Here is a 19,325-nt window from a genome sequence, read left to right as displayed (position 1 = left end):
CAAAAAAGGTTTCGCAGAGGGACGGCGAAGGACGACGTTTGCATATTCTAAATGCGGGAGAAAAAGCCACCGAAACCGATCCCTGCCCGTGGAGTCGGGCAAAGAGTTTCGTCATCCAGCGTGTCGTTCTAATGGTTATCGCTAACGTTACGCCGATCATTATTCCGTGACTCAATATCGCATCGATGCGCTCTGTTTACACTGAACAGTGAGGCCATAATAGGCGCTATTGGCGCTGTTGCACAGTTCAAAAGTGCTCGCCGACGATTCTGCGTTTTACTTACGTAACGATGCAGCGAAGTAAAGAAGGGAGAAAAAAAAAGGTGGCTAAGTTCAGCAGGCGAGCTCATTAAAATTGAAGAACCGCTTGAAGAAACTCTGACTCCTTGCGGTTGACTCAGAAGCCTGCGGTGTACCAAATGCCACTAAGTATCAACGTATGCGCTTGCTCCACGCCGGAGTTGGGCATTATTCGACTAAATTGTTCTTCGACTAACCTTCGAATAAAAATGTCGAATACAGTGAAGTTATTCGAGAATAGCGAATAAATTTTTAGTCCACTAAATTTGTATTCGACTAAATTTTTAGTCGTTATTCGTTCCTCGTTATTCGTTATTCGAAGGACGAATAAGCCGCTTCGGCTCGAGTAGGTATACTCGAAAAGTGTCCCCCTTGCCTCGTGTAATCCCTTGTCAGCGAGAGATCACGACTGCGGCCCTCTTCTTAGTAGATTAAATCTAATGTCCCTGGAAAACAGAAGGTTAGTGGTAAATTTTATTATTTCTGCACAAGGTAATGAGCAGCCAAATTGACTGCTCGGATCTGGTAGCGGAGATTAAGTTTAATGCGCCCATGGTCAGTCTTAAAAGTCGTCCGCTATTTGATACTAGAATGCCTTCGTACAGTAATTATATAGCAGACCCTATAAACCGTGCTATGCGTCACAGTTCAACGTACAATTCGGTGATGTGGATCCCTTCGTGATTTCCTCAAATGTTTTCGGGAAACGGATGCGTTGTCGATTGCGAAATATTTAGCTGAGGTGTAAATGTGCCAGACTCTAATTAATTTTTCTCAGTTTTGTAATTAATGGGATTATCCCGTGAAATAAATAAATAAATAAATATCGCTTATTGTTAGTCGACTGAAAATTTATTCGTTACTCTCGAATAACTTCACTTTATTCGAAACTTTTATTCGAGTTCATTCGAATAAAAATGTAGTCGAATAAAAATTTATTCAACTAAAGCCCAACTCTGCTCCACGCTCGACCAGGTCCGAATTCGCAAGGGAGGCAAGGAATACCTCCAAGGAAGTCAACCAGGAGATTCGAAAGAAAGAGATCCACCGGGACATCGACTCTGCGTTGGCCAGACGAAAACCGTGGATCGTTAAAGCGAAACTGTAAAACAATGTCGACCATTGCCCAACGATACGCCAGCATTCTCTCCCCCTCGTAATCTCATTATTCCCGGTTTTCCTTGGCGCTAATCTCGTTTCTCTGTGCGTACGAGCGGAGATCGCGGTATCCTTGAGGCCGAGCGCGCGCCGCTGGTCTCGGTGTTGCGAGAATATCGAGGGACCGCGGCAATGTCAATAGCAGAAATCGGCGCGGCAAGAGCACCGCCGACCCGGCGGGCAATTAACCGGACGCGGGCCAGGCGCGTCGATGATTAGCGAGTGATAGCGGATCGGCGGCCGGGCAGCGGAACGGAATCGCGATGGAATGAAAATCCAGCTGATCCGACCTCGAATAATGGGACTTCCGGGAGGACGAGCTTCCAGCGACGCTCGCGCGTATGTAGGTAAGCAAGAAGGCGGCCCACGTCAGCGGCAAGAGCTGGGGCAGGCTTACCTATATGGATTTGGAAACGCGGCAGGGCCAAAAGCGGTCGAATAAAATCGACGCGGGCAGCTCGCGATACGGCGAGCGTAATTGCGCGCACAGTGAACTGGTTCAAAAGAGGCGCGCCTTTGCAGGTGCGTCCGGGCGTCTATCGGCACCGAGTTTTTCTGCGAACGGGAATTCCTGCAGTTTCCTCCGTTTAGAGAGAGTTATGATGTCATCGCGATGGGAAGATATAGCCAAATCGGGAGAATCGGCGGACTCTTTCTGCGCAAGTGTTGGAAAGAATATGATTATCGCTGTGTCTCTTTCGTCGATTTTATAAGGATATCTGTTTGGTATAAGTTCGGGGTGTTAGGATGGTTTAAGGAGAAAAGCAGTGGGCATTCTGTTTATGGGATCGCGAAATGTATAAAGCGTTAGTTTTCTCAGACACTGTACAGGGGACTAGAACGCTAAGGCGGTTTAAGCGGTATCTCGTTAAGTAGAGAAAGTCGTCGATATTTCTAAGTAAATAATCGTCACTCGGTAAGAGGTTAATCTAATTGTGTGTCGACCGACATAAAAGCTGTGAAAGCGAGTGTTGGTCGTTGGGAATTATACGACGGCGCTTTTGTCATAGATTCATAATATATTTACCGTATCACTCACCGCCTCCTTATCCTTGAAAGAAAACGGAAAACATCATGCATTATTAATCACGCCGTTAATGAGCACCGGTGTAGAATCTTCGGAATAGATCGAAGCGTCGGAATATTCGATATCGATGCGTCGTTTACCCGCCGATGAGGCAGCCGCGCGCGGCACGTGGCGCCGCCTGGCGACAGAGGCTGGTACCGCGCAGCGAGGAAGCATCTTGGAATCGTAGAGGGGCGCGGTAGTGAGGGACCTAGCGACAAACTCAAAGTACCTAGCCAGTCGACCAGTCGACGGCAGGACAGAGGGGAGAGTAGAGTGGTGTAAGAGGCACGACCCCAGGGGAAGAGAATATACATCGAGCGTGTATCTCTGTTCGTATGTCCCGTCTTTGAAGCATAGGTACGCCATGTTCTCTCGGTCGTTGTGTTAAGAGAGAAGCGGCGGCTTTCGCGGAAAGGAGACAGACGGAGCAGACGGTGTGATAGGAGGGAGAGAGATGGCGGCGTTGGTGGAAGTGGGAGGGTAGAGTGGAAAGAGAGATAGAGGACGGATGACAGAAATGCATAGCCGTGGCTAGCGAGCAGGAGCGAGGAGCGAGGAACGGCAGGCGAGCAGCAGCAGCAGCAGCCAGAAGCAGCAGCAGCAGCGCACCAAGAGAGGAGAGATCGCGTCGTACACGGTACACGCGTAATTCGGGGCGTGTGCTAGGTTGATCGGTCGGTTTCCCTAGCTCGTGGTCCGTGGCTGCGAAACGAGGATGTACCGGTGGCAGTGCGGGATACGCGTCATCGTCCCGTGACGAGACGACGTTCGGAGAGGTGGTGCGAGGCCGCGAGCACGGTGTGGGCAGGTCGCGGCCATTTTTACCACACGATGCGGCAACCGTGCGTGCCCGTTCGATCCGCCATTCCAAACAATCGGTGTACTTCGTGCCCTCGCAGGGTGCATCCAGCCACGGTGGTAGCCCGAGGTGGCAGAAACGGGGGACGATAATACGTGCCAGTTTAGCGTCGGTACGTGTGCATTGTCGGGACCAGCAGCGGGACGGGACAGCTCGGGAAAGCCGGCGGTACTGTTGGTGGTGGTGGTGTTGGACGTCGCCGAGGACGACCGCGACGTGGAGGAAGAGGAGAAGGAAACGAAGGAAAAGAAGAGGGAGGAAGAGGGATGATTCCGACGACAACGACCGCGGCGATGTTGACGATCCTCATGGGGAAAAAGAAACGAACGGAGCGGCCGATATATCGGGATACGAACGGAGCCGTACGAGCGTGCCTGTGATTCCGTGATAATCGCGCGTTACTCTCTCTCTCTCTACTGTGGTGTGTTCGCCGATGCCTAGTGTGCCCTGTCGTCGTTCGGTGCTCAGTGTCTCTGTTCCCTGTTCTCTGCTCTGTGCTCTCTGCTCTCCGCTCTATCCATCTCTGTTTCGCCCTGGTACCGTGTGCTCGCTCGCTCTCCGTCTGTCCGCCCTGCGTGCGTGTTTCGCGTGCCTCCTCGCCACGCACCCGGACTGACTCTCTCCTCTTCCTTCGGCAGCGCGATCGATGTGACACCGTGTGACCGTCTGTGAACGTCTTTTTCCCCGACCGAGAGGTTTCTCGCAAATCGGCCCGCCGGGGAAGGAGCACCGCGTGCCACGGTTCCTGGCAAAACCGAGCAGCCAGAGGGGCAAAAAGAAAAAGAAGAACGGGATCGTGACCAGTGTGTGGCATGCGTGCGTGTGTCCCGTCGGTAAACGTCCCGTGAGAGAGTGTGTATCCCGAAGGCAGTGTGTGCTCTCTTACTCGCGCTCTACCCCTCCGTCTCCGTCCGTCTCTCTTATATTCACTTATATTCTCTCGTTTTCTCCCCTTTTTCCATTCCACTTTACCGTCCTCTCGATCCCTCTTTCTCTCTCGCTCTCTCCCTCTATCTGTCTCTATCGCCCCGTCTCTCTTTCTCTATCTATCTATCGTCCATCTATCTCCCTCTCTCCATCCGACAGATACACTGCCTCCTTTCCACTCACGCTAAAAGAAGCATCAAAGACGACCGATAGATAGAATGCTCGACGACACAACGACACGACGGTTGTCAACGTTCTCGTCATCCCGTTCCCCGTGGCCTACGTCACCGGATCGTCGTCGACCATCGTTACCCTCGTCGGCTGCCACCACCTCCGGTTCGCGGAGGTTGCTGATGTGCTGAGGGCACCTCGGTCGTGAGGTGACAGAGCGCGAGAGCGATCGAGCGAGCAGTACTCTCGTTGAGCGGGGCGCGACGACGTCAACGTCAACGACGACAACAGCCGCTCCGATACGGGAAGAGGGACTGGCGGGCCTCGAGATGGAGATCGAGGCGAAACAACGGAACCAGAGGAATCGGCGACGAGAGCGTGCACAGCGTATATTGGCGCAGAGGGAGAGCCTGGCCACCGCGAAGCAACAGCAGCACCACCACCAGCAACAGCAACAACAGCAGCAACAGACCACCAGGCAACGGGCGAACGACGAGGAGGACAGCCACAGCGGCGAGGACGAGGAGCCCGCCGCCGGTCTTGGCCTCGGACTCGCCAGGACCGGTCATCCTCGTGACAGCCATTCGCGACCGCCCAGGCCACCGCGACCCCCGAGGCCCCGCAAGAAGTCTTCCCTCGCGGCCGCCAACCAGAAGGAGCCTCCCTTCGAGGAGGACATTATCGACGGCTTTGCCATACTCGCCTTCCGCACCTACGAGGAGCTCGAGGTCAGAGAAATACATTTTTCTTCTATAACAGAACACCTCGTTACCTCGCCCCGCGCTATTGTAAATACGAAAACGCGCTCCAGAGTACAAAACGTAGGGTACAAAAGTCGATTAGCTCCGCGTAGATACGTTCGTTTAACCGTCCCCTAAAATACGCTCTGTGCCCCGCGGGCTCGTCAAACTCCTCTCGGAGACAACAAAACACTGTTCCATTTTGAGAGAAATACCAACGACCTTGATCGCTCGTAACACAAGCGAGTCTCTGGAAATAATCACTCGACTACTGTCGCGGGAATCCCAGCGTATCTGCCTCTTGTGGACCAGCCTGTGCACAAGATTCCTGCGTGCGGATTACCTGTCACCAAGCCACCGCTGGCGTTTCACGTCGACGGATCCATTGGTCGTTTGTTGCGCGCGTGCAGCCAGACCTTAATGCGAATCCATGCTCGCGCGGAGTGTCGTTCCTTTTTTTCTCTCTCTTTCTCTCGCTCTCTCTCTCTCTCGTCTTCTCCTCCTCGCCCCCTCGTCGCTCGTGCCAACAACTTTTTTTCATGCATCTGCGAGACTTCGACGGACGTATTAGCACGCTACGAACGTTTAAGGTGGATGTCCCAATTTCAGCTCGTTTTAGAGGTAACTCGTCATAAAGGAGGTGTAAAAAATTTGTTTGCGATCAAAATTTCCAGAGTAATTGATTAATTCTTTAGTAATAAATCAACCGATTAAAAAACCACTTAAGAAAGATATTCCAAGATGTCTAACTATTAGTAACTTGTAATTAAATATATAATGCTCTGAATGTCCGTATTTCTGCTCATGAAAAATAGCGATGTATGTATTGACCCAAGCTCGTGCAACACTCGCGTAAATGTTTAGAATTATTTTGTTGCAACTATAGTGCAAACGTAACGCATATAATAATAAGAGAAATACGAAACGATCAGAAATGGGGAGACGTGAGCAGAAATTGGGACGTTCACCTTATGGTCCTTCATCCCAGCGGAGATTCTCTCGTTCCCGGGATAATCGCGGGGATATTTTTGTTTACACGGAGCGGTCCGCTTAAGCAGGGCCGCTGCAAGCGATTTGTAGTTGGTTCGTTTGCGCCTTTTTGCTCGGGTTTATGGCGTCCATTCACCCGCGGTTTCCACCGTCCGCGGCTGTTCTTTTCGCCATGCCCGCCCCGTGCCACCGAGGCGCGGCGACAATTACATTTTAATACGGTTACAAACGCCACGAAAGAATGCTCCGGGACGGAGGTGTTTTTTTTTCTTTCTTTTAAATAGGTGTGATTCTTTTTTGTCGCGACATCAACGGGTAGGTGAAATATTCCCGAAACCTAATGAGATTTATACATTACCGGCCCGAATATATTCGACGCGCACGGACGAGTCGGAAATATTACGCGAAGAGAATGATAAAAAGCAATTAGAGGAAATTGCCGGCTGGCGGTGATTAAGCAGCGTTTAACTTCTGTCGCGTCGATGCGACGAGATTAATTTATTAACTCCTCCTCTCTTTTTTGTTTCCCATTAGGTTGCTCGATTGCTAGTGAAAAAGCGATAGATACACGAGACTGCGCGTTGCACGGAGGTATTCCGCGTACGCAGATTAAAGTATTCCGCGGGCAGCTCTGATACAGAAGTTTTGTCGGGCATAGCCGTGCGCCTGGCGAAGCTAATAGGAGTATGAGGGAACGAGAGCAGCCGCCGTTTGTTTACGTTCCTCGGACGTGAAAACCGCTAATTATTTTGAGCCGCTTAGGGCCCCGACGGCGATCTCTGCGGAAGGAAAGTTTCATCGGGCAATTTTTACTGGCGCGTAGAATATTTCACGAGAGGGTACAAGATTTCGCCCGTTTATTGACTAAACAGGAGCAGCGCGAAGTTCAGTTTGCGCCTTCAAGTGATAAGTCGCTTAGGAGTTTGAAGATAATGATATCGTAGAACTTTCGTAAGGCCGTCGGTTTTTTTTTTCTGCGCTCTGTATCGACATAAATTTGCATTATAACGATACGAGGCCTTGCGGTGGCAATATGATACCCGATGTTGCGGTTTAATACGCGATATCGTGTGAGCCGCCTAACTCTTTCCTCTCTAGCATTTTCGTTAGCCAAGCGTTGCGCTCAAAGCACCTGGGAAATCATAAACAATTCTGCGAATGGACCAGACACGATGATCGAAACAATCATCTGTGTCGAGCAAGGTATCCAATATCTTCAACGCATAAATACTTACAAAAATGTATCTCTCTACGAAAGAATATTATTATTATTATCCGGTTTATTTCAATTAACGAACAGACGCCATTATTTACGATTAGACACAAGAAGTACATTACGATGCCACGATATTCTGTGTTTAGTGGTGTCAGGCATTTGAAATAGGGACCAGCTGTTCTGAAAATATCGTTCAGTCGTTTGAATAGTCAGCTCCTTGGAGTTCACCATCCACTGTCTACTTCGCTGCCGTAGAATGCACACGCTTCCCTGAGTAGTCCAGAAATATTATCCCCCGATCGTTCTGCGCATTTTAATTAGAGAATCGCCCGCAGAAACGAGCTTACGAGCCTCGATACACGTTAATCCGTAAAGATCCGATATCGCGGTGCCGCGAATTTGGCCGGCGAGCAAATTAAAAGTAACGCGGGAAAATGGTAAACAGTGATCGATATTTCTCCTAAATGGGCCGGTTTAATTGCCCTGGGACCTTATCGCCGCACATCCAACGGGCTGCGAATCGAATTTATTATCTGCGTGCAACGGCAGCCGCGTTTTCGCGTCTACGAAATTACGAAAGCTCTTTCGTCGCCTGGGCACACGAGCACCTTTTATCATGATTTATCGCGGAGGCGACCGCTAATCGGTATTTTTACCCGTGCACTGCGCGATATCAGGTCCGACTTACACGCTCGTTCTCCGCTAACCAGCAGTAATTTTCGTCGATAGATAAAGCGCGGATATAGACGCACAATGTCACCTGGCGCTCTTTCCCTTTCGTTCCCCTCCGGGCCGCAAATTGAAAACAGAGTGCGTGCCACACCGATACCGCAAATTTGCGATGCAGATTACCTGAAAAATGACCGACTCGCTCTTTATGTATATATATATATACACACCATTCTATTATGGACTTACAATGTCACTCGCGTTTTGTCTTGAATGTTGCAAATATATTATCAGTGTTTGTTATCATCGTTTGCACTGCAATTAGCGTTTTTAGCGTTTGAAAGCTGCTCCAGGAGGGCTCTAGGTGTGACGTTTTTTAAGAGGAGGTTCCGGTCTGAAAATCGATTTTTTTATTTCATTTTTTGAATATTCAGAGATCTTTTAGGAATACGCGTTTAAAAGGATTTGTTGAAATTCGTGAAATTCCCGAAGTTATAGGCGTTTGAGTAGCGGCAAATCCATGGGTAACAACCGGCCACTCGGCGCTCGCGTAAAACTTTAAACGCGGTTTTCTTGAAACAGTGTTCTCAAAATCGGTGGGACCTGTATCTCTAAAAATTATTATCCGATTCGACTGAAACTTTTTTTATTTTGAAGAATATAATTCTGGTTAGGGGGGCGGGGGCTTAATTATAAAACAAAAATTATATTTCTATAATTTAAGACATCCTTCGTACAATGCAAAAAGTCCCATTAAATTATATATAGTAGTTTTCCTTTAATTAATTCCTAAAGACCACCTATTTTTATGAGCTCTAGACCAGAACCTCCCCTTAAGCGGTTTTGCCTAGTCAGCTGGAATATCTACTGTAAATTTTTTCTACAACTATTCGCTTATTTTAAAAGTACATATATGTAGCAACTCTCAGTAATTTTGTTGTAGACAAATATTAAGAAATGAACGAATAACAGCCATTCTCGCGGAAGCTGTTTTGATAAAGGGCGCTGTGCGGTGAGCAAGTTTTCTCTCAAAAATTTCTTTCTCAAAAATTCAAAAACATTCTGTTAATATATCGTTGAATTCAGTAGATAAACTTAGGTTTTCACAAAAAGTTGGTTTTTGACAAAATGGCAGCCGTTTAACGCAAAACCACACTTCTCCGATGTCTGAATTGTTCGTTTTTCGTTAATTAAAAATACAGTTTTTGTTAAACTAAAAAATCCTTCGTTCATCTACTAGTCTTTGGTATATAAAAGAAGTCTGCAAAAGTTTAGACCAATCGATACAGCGGTTTCCGAAATATCTTGCCCACCGACATCAACCCAGCTTTCGCGAGAATGGCTGTTATTCGTTAATTTTTAAAATATTTTCCTATAACAAAATTACCAAGAGTGCTGCATACATGTACTTCTAAAATAAGCGAAAAGTTGCAATAAAATACACAGTAAATATTCCACAAAAAATTCTTGAAAATCGCGTTGTTTATCGAAAGTTGACATAGGCGTACCCCTTAAGAAAAAATCTAACCGCACGTTTGCTGGTCGACTTTTATCGGTTCGAGGAGACGAAGGAGCATTAACAACGAAGAAGCAATGCCGCGCGCTTGATCGTCGAGCATATCCCAGCCGTTCGGTTTAGCAATTTCCACCAAAGGTTTTCGATGCACACAGCGGAATAAGCAGCGCTTACTAATTTCGTTACAACCCCGCCACCAACTCAAAACGCACCGTTTCGGAATCGATCGCGACGGAATGCAACTTCGCCGCGAGAGCCTGCTGTCGCCCGAAAGACTGCCCACCTTTTATCAGGCGAATTAAAGGCACGGGGTTAAACGGCGAATCGTGTATGGAGCAGCGGCGTCGGTGCATTGTCTCGCCGTCGGTGGCATCGCCGTACAAACGAGAGAGTTATCCCGAGTCTGTTTTTCGCGTTATTAGGCGTATTGTCGTCGCATAAAGGGACTCCGGGCCCGAGAGCTCGAAGGCGATCTTTCGGTCATTCCTCGGCAAGCGTCGGACAATGCGGGTCGGTGGGGGAGGGGGAGGGGGGGTAGGGTCCCGGGATACCCTGGCGAGGGCTTTTGTCTCCACCTCCGCGGAAGCTTCTTTTCTACCTGACAAGAGTGAACGAACGTCGGGGTCGTTATTGCTTGTAAACATGAATCGGTAATATTTTATCGCGCTCGTCGCGCCCGACTTTATCCGTCGTTACTCATTCCTCCGTTTCGTAACACCGTTGACACGCTCCGTAATGATCCCGGGGCGACGTTGATTGGCAAGGTGGCTGAGATCTGCTATGAATAACGCATAACCGTCACGGATAAAAAGCACCGTGTGAATCGGCATAAATTCCGCGCTCGCGCGCGATCCACGCGTTTAATATACCGCGTGCCCGTTAAAGTGGATGAGGAGCGCGAGGGAACAACACACGAGGAAGTCGATAATTACGAGTTATTGATTCGATATAATCTGGCTCATTACAATTACTGGTCTACTGTTTTTTTTTTTTTTTTAAAGCTGGTCGGCTTATTGTTTGTTTATGCGGCAGATACGATAACATTCAATGAATCGAGCGCAGGCTTCCCTATTAGCGTTGCTGGCGCTGCGTTGGAGCGATACTAGCCGCGGAAACAGCTTCGGGAATATATTTCCATTCCGCGTGTTCCGCGCGCGGCGCTCCTTCCGCTGCCCTAGTGAGCCCGCCTTCCCCCGTTCTGTCGCGCCGCGGACCAAGGCCGGGCCGGCGGGGGGAAAAAAGGACACGGACATTCGAGTCATCCTGGTTATTTGCTCGTCCGTTTCGTGCATTATCGCGGCACAAAGTGCATTGTTATTGTGACGGAGAAAGTGGACGATGTTGAACCGCTTAAACCGGTCGCCCGTGTTCCCGAACGGGTTCGCGAGCCAACCTGAGCTTCTGGGCACGGTGCGCGCAACAGCTGTAAGCTGCGCGCGCGTAACACCCCGGCCAGGAAATGCCACATCTCCTCTTATCGCGCTCCCCCCCCCCCCCCCCCGTCCATCCAGACGTGATTCCTTTTTTCTCTAATTAAAAGAAAGGAACGTCGAGCCTCCCGCGCACCCCGATGCTTCTTATCCTCGTCGGCCGGAGCCACGATCTCCCGCTAATTAAACGCGAGAGATCGCTACGCCCGCCCGTGTAAGTGAATTATCAGCGCCGCCGGCAGCGCGCTACTAGACACCTTGTTATCTGGTCGAGGAGCCCCGCGCCGCGGACGATTTGAAATGTAAACGCCGCAAGGCGGGTAGGACTGTTGATTCGGTGTCAAACAATTAGCGGGCTGCCGTGATACGCATCTCGAGAGCGCCGACTAATTATGAAAAACCGTGGGAACGAAAAAAAAAAAGACAACAACAACCGACACACTGGATTCCCTCTCTTTTTCATGCTCCGTTACCGACACCTCGAATGAATGGGACACGGGGTCCCGATCGGTCTACGGTGCCCCTTTTCTTTCCCTCTCAAACGACGGAGCACGAATTTATATAGCTACATGGCGTTCGCTAGGCGAAACAGCACCGCGGTGGTGTTTCGGAGCGCGAGGCAATTCCCATTTTCTATTCCTCTTGTCGCTTCGGTAATATATATCCCCGTGAAAAGCTTGAAGAAAGTAAAGAAATTACGCCAAGTACGTGAATAAATCAGAAAAAAATAGAAGATAATAATAGTTGCAAAGTAAAGAATATATGTGAAATCAAATTGAGCTGCGAGTACATAAAGGTGCTTTCAGTCAAATACTTGGCCTGGCGGGGCAAGGTCAAGGTGTCGATGAATAAGAATTATTTAAAGACGCAGAATAATGAAAGTGTGCTCGTAATGTCAGAGTTTTAAATTGACAAATTATCTGAAAGCCCGCGAGAGGGAATAGTATTGAATAGTATTGATGATCTGAGGAATACCTTGCCTCGCTAGTCTCAGTATTTCACTGAAAGCACCTTTATATACTTGCAGCTCATTTTGATTTCACATATTTTTTTTTATTTTGTAATTACTATTATCTTCTATTTTTTGCGATTCATTTGATTTCATGTACTAGGCGTAATTTCTTTTTTACTTTTTTTCAACTTTCTTATGGGGATACCGTTTCCGACTGATCCATGAGACGATATTACGATATCTCTGTCATGCGTGGACCGATTTCATTGAAGTTGGTCTTATTCGAAAGCTTATATGCGGTTTAGGCCAGAAAAATGCCTTCAAATTTAAAAAACATCGCGGGCCTGATGAGATATTAATGAAATAAGTTTCAGGTTAAGTTGGAACAGCCGGGCGACGAGTAAAGATACACTGCAGCGACAGTCGACACATATATAAGATCCTCTCCCCGCCGCTTTGGAATGCTATTTTTCAATTACAGTTTACACCGTTGTTACGCACTATTTTCCCCGCGCAACGTCGAGTCGGTATCGCGTATTTCTTCTCCAATCGAATTACACGGTTCGAGGTGGCTCCGGGGTCCAGCGTTCAGTCCGCCGCTGAAAAATGCCAGCCAGCACGGCGAGGGGGTTCGGTGCGAAGGTTTTTACCGAAGGAATGCACGCGCCGGTGATTTTCTTTCCCGAATTCTTACCGGACGGCGGGGAAATCCTCTCGGACTTTTTCGTCGTGTTCCGGGCGAGGGACCAGGCTTCGACCTCTCCCCGGGTGATTGTCCTTACCACAGATTCTTTCTTATCCGACGTGTTTCCCTCCCCTGGCGCGCGCCCGTGAGTCGTTTCCCCTCCTTGCGTGCCCTCGCATTCTTGGGGCTACACAACGCGTCGGGTCAAGCAGAGGAGAGTGTCGACATGCGGCGAGAGATTATTATCGTACACGTAACCCCGCGCAGTGTAATACTTAATTATCTTGTCCTGGAGAGGGGGCCGTCGGGCACCGTTTAATTTATCTCCGCGGAGAAGAAAGGAACAGAGGTGAGCGGGGGAAAAAAGCAGCGCAATGTTTATCCGCCCGAGGGGCAATTAGGCGGCATCCAATGATACACGTTATCCGACCCGGGCGAATGAAAAATGATTTACTCTCGCGGCCAATCGCGCCCGGTGACGATACGTTTCGCGTTTCATTCGCGAAATGAACACGTTCGCCTGCGCAATTACGCTGGCGGAGGTAATTACAGGATCGCCTTCTGTTCGGATGTCGCCCCGCCATGGAGAAATTAAGGGGGAACACCACTGTGACGGCCGGAAAAGTAAGCCACTTTTTAGGAATTTTTTCAGGAATAATTTACAGTTCTCATAAAAAATTGTTATTACCTACCTTTAGTACGCTGTCTTAAGAGACTATACAAAAAAAATAAATGGGAAAACATCCATAAATTTTAATATATTAATTAATCTTCTAGATCCCCCCACGCGAGCTGATCGAAGCTGTAACTATGGACCAGCAGGTCCGAAATCAAATTTCATTTTTTTTTTATAAACTACATGAGTGTAGGTCCCGTTGTACATACGGATTCTTTGATTGAGAGCCAATTTTTTTAAATACACTCGAAAAACTGTCCATCTTATTCGCGAATTTTCGAAACTTTTCTTCTAAAGCGCACCATTTTTACAAAAATAATTTGTTTAAGAAATCGCTACGTACGACGGAAACTACACTCATATAGTTTATAAAAAAAAAATCAAATTTCATTTCGGACCTGCTGTTCCATAGTTACACCTTCGACCAGCTCGCATGGGGGGGTCTAGAAGATTAATTAATATATTAAAATTTATGGATATTTTCCTATTTATTTTTCTTTGTATATTCTCTTAAGACACCGTACTAAAAGTAGGTAATAAAAATTTTCTATGAAAACTGTAAATTATTCCTGAAAAAAATTCTTAAAAAGGACTTAGTTTCCCGGCCGGAGAGATTCTCCGCGGGCAAGTGATTTCTTTCGTTTTCTTTGCTCAATTACTTCAAGCGGTGCATTTAAAGAAGCACCTCTATCTGCCGATCGAATGACCCGCAAAGCACACTCGCCTAAGAGTGCGTAGGTACCTATATTTATAACTTCCAAGCGAGCCTCCGTAAGTGGACAGTATTTATCTCGCCGCGGTACAACGGGGGATTCTTAATTGCGCGATAACGTATCGGGAAATAAATCTGGGGCACGAAGTAGACAGGGGGACAATAACGCGGACGCCGGTCGTCCAGTCTTCGCTTCTAATCTATGTAACGCTAATAGTACAATTTCTCTTTCTACCGTCGATAGAGCGAAATATTTAGGCTTCCTCGGTCACGATACCGCGGCACTTAATCGCTTCCTATCCGAGGTGATTAAGCGTCCCAATGACTAAGCACACCTCTGCTCAAATAGATCTCTCCTCTTACTTCCTCCTCGGAGCGGTTGACCTGCATCCGTGAATCACTCCGCGCAAAATAGATGTATTTTATCTCCAAGGAAAGCAGGAAGCCGTATCAGCTGATAGAAACGTCGGTTGATAGGACCTGGCCGCTCTAATCTCGATTACAAAAAGTTTTATCACCCAAGTCGATAAGACAACACATTGTATGATATAACAAGATTCCATCGAAGAATAGATCTCGCTCTCTAAACTAACACGAATAAATTCCCTCGACCGTCTCTCTCTCTCTCTCTCTCGAACGTTCACCTTCGTTTAGAAACCCCCCAGCCACCGTTCCCGTCCGCCGCTACCTGCGATAGATACCCCCGATTGAATGAGATCCGAAAATATGCCGCGCCGCGTTAAAAGCGGCCGTTCATTTATAATTGATTCGGCTAAAAACGTGCGCGCCGCTCGACAGACAGCGCGAGGCTCCCACCTCTCCCCGTACCCCTCTCTCTCTCTCCTCTCCGCGAACAACGACGTCGATCGAATTTGTCGTTACGCGTCACATCGGGCGACGGACATTAATTACGTTAGGGTAAACTCGTCGTGTTCAGAATCAGCCGAGCGTATCCCGCATATTGCGATATCGGATCGGACTGATTACCAGCGGGGTCAGGAGGAGAGCGGCGCTATATCGGTATTTCCTACCTCCCTCTCTCTCTCTTTCCCCGCCACCCCCGCTTACACAATCAGGATCCCAGCCGCTATCGCCGATGGAATCGTTGGAATCGTCGCCGCTCGGTAATTAACAGCCACTTACGGGATTAGAGCGAGGTCAGTGTCACGCCGTGCCGCCAAACTCGATCCTTCTGTTACGCAACCACCGCCTTTCCGCGAGAGCGAGAGCGCACGGGGTGTTTTGTTTACGATCGAGCCGAGCCGATCGCTTCGTTGCACCTATATTCCTCCCGTGGATTCACATCATGGGAACGCGGAATTCGCCGAGATATCAGCCCTCGCGAGTCAGAGTAACGCGCTCTCTGACAACGGGAGCTTTGATCCTCCGCGGCTGTAAATAGGAATTCTCGCGCCAGAGGCGGTGACTCGTGTCGGCGAACAGCTGCGCAGTGATAATGACAGGTGTATCAGGATTGTAGTTGGTCGCCGATGGTATACGTCGTCGGCTGTTGGAAGTTTCGTTGAAGCGCAGTAGACTGCGGGGGTAAACAAGGTAGTTTTAGCAGACGATCGAACAGCTATCTCTTCTCTGGCTATAGAATCCTTCTTCCCGTGCTTATCGAGGCTTTTCCATTCGTTTTGACAAGTGCTGTCTGCCTCTAAAGTGTCGCCCGTGTTGCGCCGGGTTATACATCGCCGCACCGCTTCGCTATTGGGTTCAGGACACTGGAACAGTGAAAAGAATGCCAGAGTGTGATCCCATTTGACCTGGTTCCCGAGTCGTAGTCCTCTTTGCGCTGCATAATTCATCCAACAAACTGAGCTGCGCTGTACAACTGTGTTCGCTCAATCGTACATAATATAACGCTTGATACGTACACCGCGTAGGATCGCGATGACCGCGCAACGTATTGCCCAGAAATTTCATTACATTTCTCTGCAAATTCACCTTCAGCGGTCCCCGGCAGGGTTTTTCAGTGATGACGCTGCTTAAGAATGATTTAAAGTGTAACGTACGTATGCGCGTCTTAGTGCTCGACTGTGTTTGTATGTACGTTCGACTTTAATTTCGTTCTAAAAAAAAAACACACAAAAACTACGACAGAATAAAATAATTCCTGAAACAACACAAGAATAATAAATAAAAACGTGGGGGAAAGAAAAGATGATACATAAACTTTCTACGTCTACGTCGTTAGCTCTGGGTAACGCTAAAAGAAAGTTCTCTGAATTTTGGTACGTGTTCGTTCGTTTAGGTCAGGAAAACTGCCATGTAGATCGAATATTGGTACGATCCAACTACAGATTAGTGATCAGCTGTATCAAAAACCCCCAGACATACTGTATTTTTTAAATTAAAAAAGGTTACAAATTTTATTACCGTTCTGGACCGACAAAGCCCCTTTTGGTGGCTAATATATATATATATATATATTAAAAAATCAGTGGTTTTCAGTTTCCAAAAGTTTATATATATATATACTTTCGGCTCTTTTAAAAAAAAAACGTGGTTATTTTATATATAATATATATGTGTTTTTTATATATTATTTTATATATTATTTTATATATTATTTATATATATATATATAAAATAACCACTGATTTTTTAAAAAAAAAGCCGAAAGTGTATATATATATCTATAAAATAACCACTAATTTTTTTTAAAAAAAGCCGATCCCCTAAAGGATAAATACCTTATACAGATAATCTTCTTAATATATGAAGCAGAAATCTTCTACACGTTTGTGTGTTTTGACTGTCGCCTAAAAACTTTCGAACGATAAACTCCGATACCACGAAATGTGCCTCAGCTCATTATGCCTGACAAATCCAGACGAATGTGACCATATTCACAAAACAGAAAAACTGAAAAAACAATTTTTTTGTTATAAAATCAGAATCTAAATATCGGGCGAAGCCGAGTAGTAAAGCTAGTCCTCACATACCGCGGGGTACTCAAGCAACGCGGTTTAGAAATTGAGGTAGTAAGCTTCGTATAACGCACGCAGTTTCGATATAACGCGTTTTTTTTTCTATTAGATCTGATTGCGAGTCACGCGCATCGCGATTTATATAACGCGGCGTTATTATAGAACGGAATGTTATCCGTCCGTGTACTTCAGAAACGTACACCCACGAAAGATCCGCCGCTCCACCGAGCAATCGCGCCCCGGTGCGCCCCTTCAAGCCTGCATTTTAACTATCCGCCTAACGAAAGACGCCAGCGGGTCGCAATAAATGAAAAAGCCGCTCTCGCGGTAGCGCCGAGCTAAGAAGAGGCTTAGAGCCGGCGAGCGAGGTGGCCAGGTTCATCGCACAGCCGTGTAATTTCGACTCGGGGTGTGGATACCGTTGGCATTCGGCGGATTACCAGCCAGGCAGCCCTAGCCTCTCCCGGTGTCGTTAGCCGTACCGAGAGAGTGAGGTCAGCAACGCCACTCGATAAATCAGCGCGGCCGACGGTGCCAACGTGGATGCCCGAATCTCTGCCACGTGATCCGTCAACAGACGATTCAGAGGCAGCGAATCCGCCGACCCCTTGGCCGCCGGCTGCCGGGAAATCAAACCGGGCGACGCCGCGTCACGCAGACATCGCGCGGGGCGAAACCGCCTCCGCGACCCATTTCCCTGGCCCCTTTTTACTCTCTCCTCCGTCCTATCCGGCCGTCGCGATTTTTCTCGCGTCTCCGAGCGTGACGGAGGCGTCGTTACCTTGACACCGACGCGAAACGCGATTCTCGTTTTCCCCGCCGCGCCGTGGGAATAGTCGGATTTTATCAACATTCCGCCCGTTTTCTTTTTTTTTCCCTCTTCTCCCTCCCATCGGCTGTTTTCCATCCCCGCGAACGAGCGCGCGCGGATTCCCGACCGCCGCCGTGTTTCGGCAGTTTACCCTTCGATCGTCCGATAATCGAATCAACGTCGACAGCGCGCGCCCGGTAAATGGGGATTTTTAATCGTATTATGCTAGCGGGGATGAGATAACGGTGATTACAGTGAAGTCGATGCACGATTAATCGTCGAATCGACCGGTTAATTGGTTTTAACGGCCGGCGAAGGTGGCACCGGTGGTGCGGCGCGAAACAGGAGGCCGGGCCGGGGTGGGTGGGCTCCCGTACTTGAGACTGTTTTGCAATGCCTAGCGGTGATTAATTAACGAAAACACTCGAAGGCAATATGTAATTCATTCGATTATCCGTGCGGATAATTCCATCGCGCGGCGAATTACAGGATACGTAATCGCGATCCTGCATTAGCCGGGCACGTAACGAGGCGGAATATTTTAATAATAAACAGGGGAAAATGCTCGGCCGCCGAGCCCGTTCCACGTGCACCGGCGGTGCATCGTGTTTTTCGGCGTAGATTTAAACGCGCCAATAACGCGGCACCACCAGGGGTCGACCGATAATGCTGTTAATTAAATGAAACGCTGGTGCGCGCGCCGCGAAGATTTGCATTACGTTTTTATCTCGTCCGATCGGGCTCCGCTCTCCTCGTTTACAGGTAGCCGCGGGGTAGATTAATTCCGAAACGCTTCTAAGCGCTCGTTTAGCTTGTAAACCTCTCGATGCTTGTGTGTGTATCGCTGTAGCCCAGCGATTGGTGTATTAATCTTGACGAGACGGAGATTATTCGAAAGAAATGAAAACGCAAGCTTTTCCATTGAGAATATTCTGTCGCGCGGTTAAATTGCTCCTCGAGCAAAACTGACTACGTATTCGCGTCCAGAGAATTCTGCGACGTCAAATGACCCGTGCCTGTTTTCCTAATTATCGCGGTATTTGCCTTGCGACGCGAAAGAAGCGCGGAGAAAAAGGAAGAACGTCACTTTTTGTCCGAACTTGGTACGTGTTCTCGCCGCGAGCGCGCGCGCGCGAGAGAGAGAGCGAGAGAGAGAGAGAGAGAGAGAGAACATGTTGCGAGGGGTTCGTGCGGTCGCGAATCGATACGGAAACGACAAAAGGGATGTGTCTCGATGATGGACGAAACACGGCCATACACCTGCACGACGGGTTGACCCAGTTCTCCTCGTTATAATTTGACACGGAGGAAGGGCGAAACGCTTTACTTTCGGCTCCCCTCCGCCTCTGCCGGGGATTAATTGATCCTCGTCGATCGCTCCGGAATCGAGTTAAAAATCCCCGGCCCGCGCCAGAACGTAAACCGATACCCGCGGTTTTCTGCTTGGCGAAAAAAAAAAAAAAAAAGAAGAAAAAGAGGAAGAAAAGGCGCGATCTAGTGGACGAGAT

The 19,325-nt window shown here is 48.2% G+C and overlaps 1 protein-coding gene across 12 annotated transcripts in view; it reads left to right on the top strand.

The window, feature by feature from the left end:
* The first annotated feature begins 1,400 nt into the window (after positions 1–1,400).
* Positions 1,401–19,325, top strand: part of Tay (tay bridge kinase) — a 28,042-nt gene continuing 10,117 nt past the window's right edge. For 2 of the 12 annotated variants that reach the window (XM_076815421.1, XM_076815420.1), the window contains exon 1: positions 1,402–5,212. In XM_076815421.1, coding sequence (XP_076671536.1) covers positions 4,814–5,212 — 399 coding nt within the window. In that variant the 5' untranslated portion in view covers positions 1,402–4,813. Of the gene's footprint in view, positions 5,213–19,325 lie in introns of all 12 variants that reach the window. The other 10 variants (XM_076815422.1, XM_076815411.1, XM_076815414.1 and 7 more) reach the window with 6 other exon arrangements.

The sequence above is a fragment of the Andrena cerasifolii genome, chromosome 6 (assembly GCF_050908995.1).
Source record: "Andrena cerasifolii isolate SP2316 chromosome 6, iyAndCera1_principal, whole genome shotgun sequence".
In the NCBI taxonomy this organism is placed as follows: domain Eukaryota; kingdom Metazoa; phylum Arthropoda; class Insecta; order Hymenoptera; family Andrenidae; genus Andrena; species Andrena cerasifolii.
Note: the sequence above shows the minus strand (reverse complement) of the source record. Positions and strands in the feature narration are given on the sequence as shown.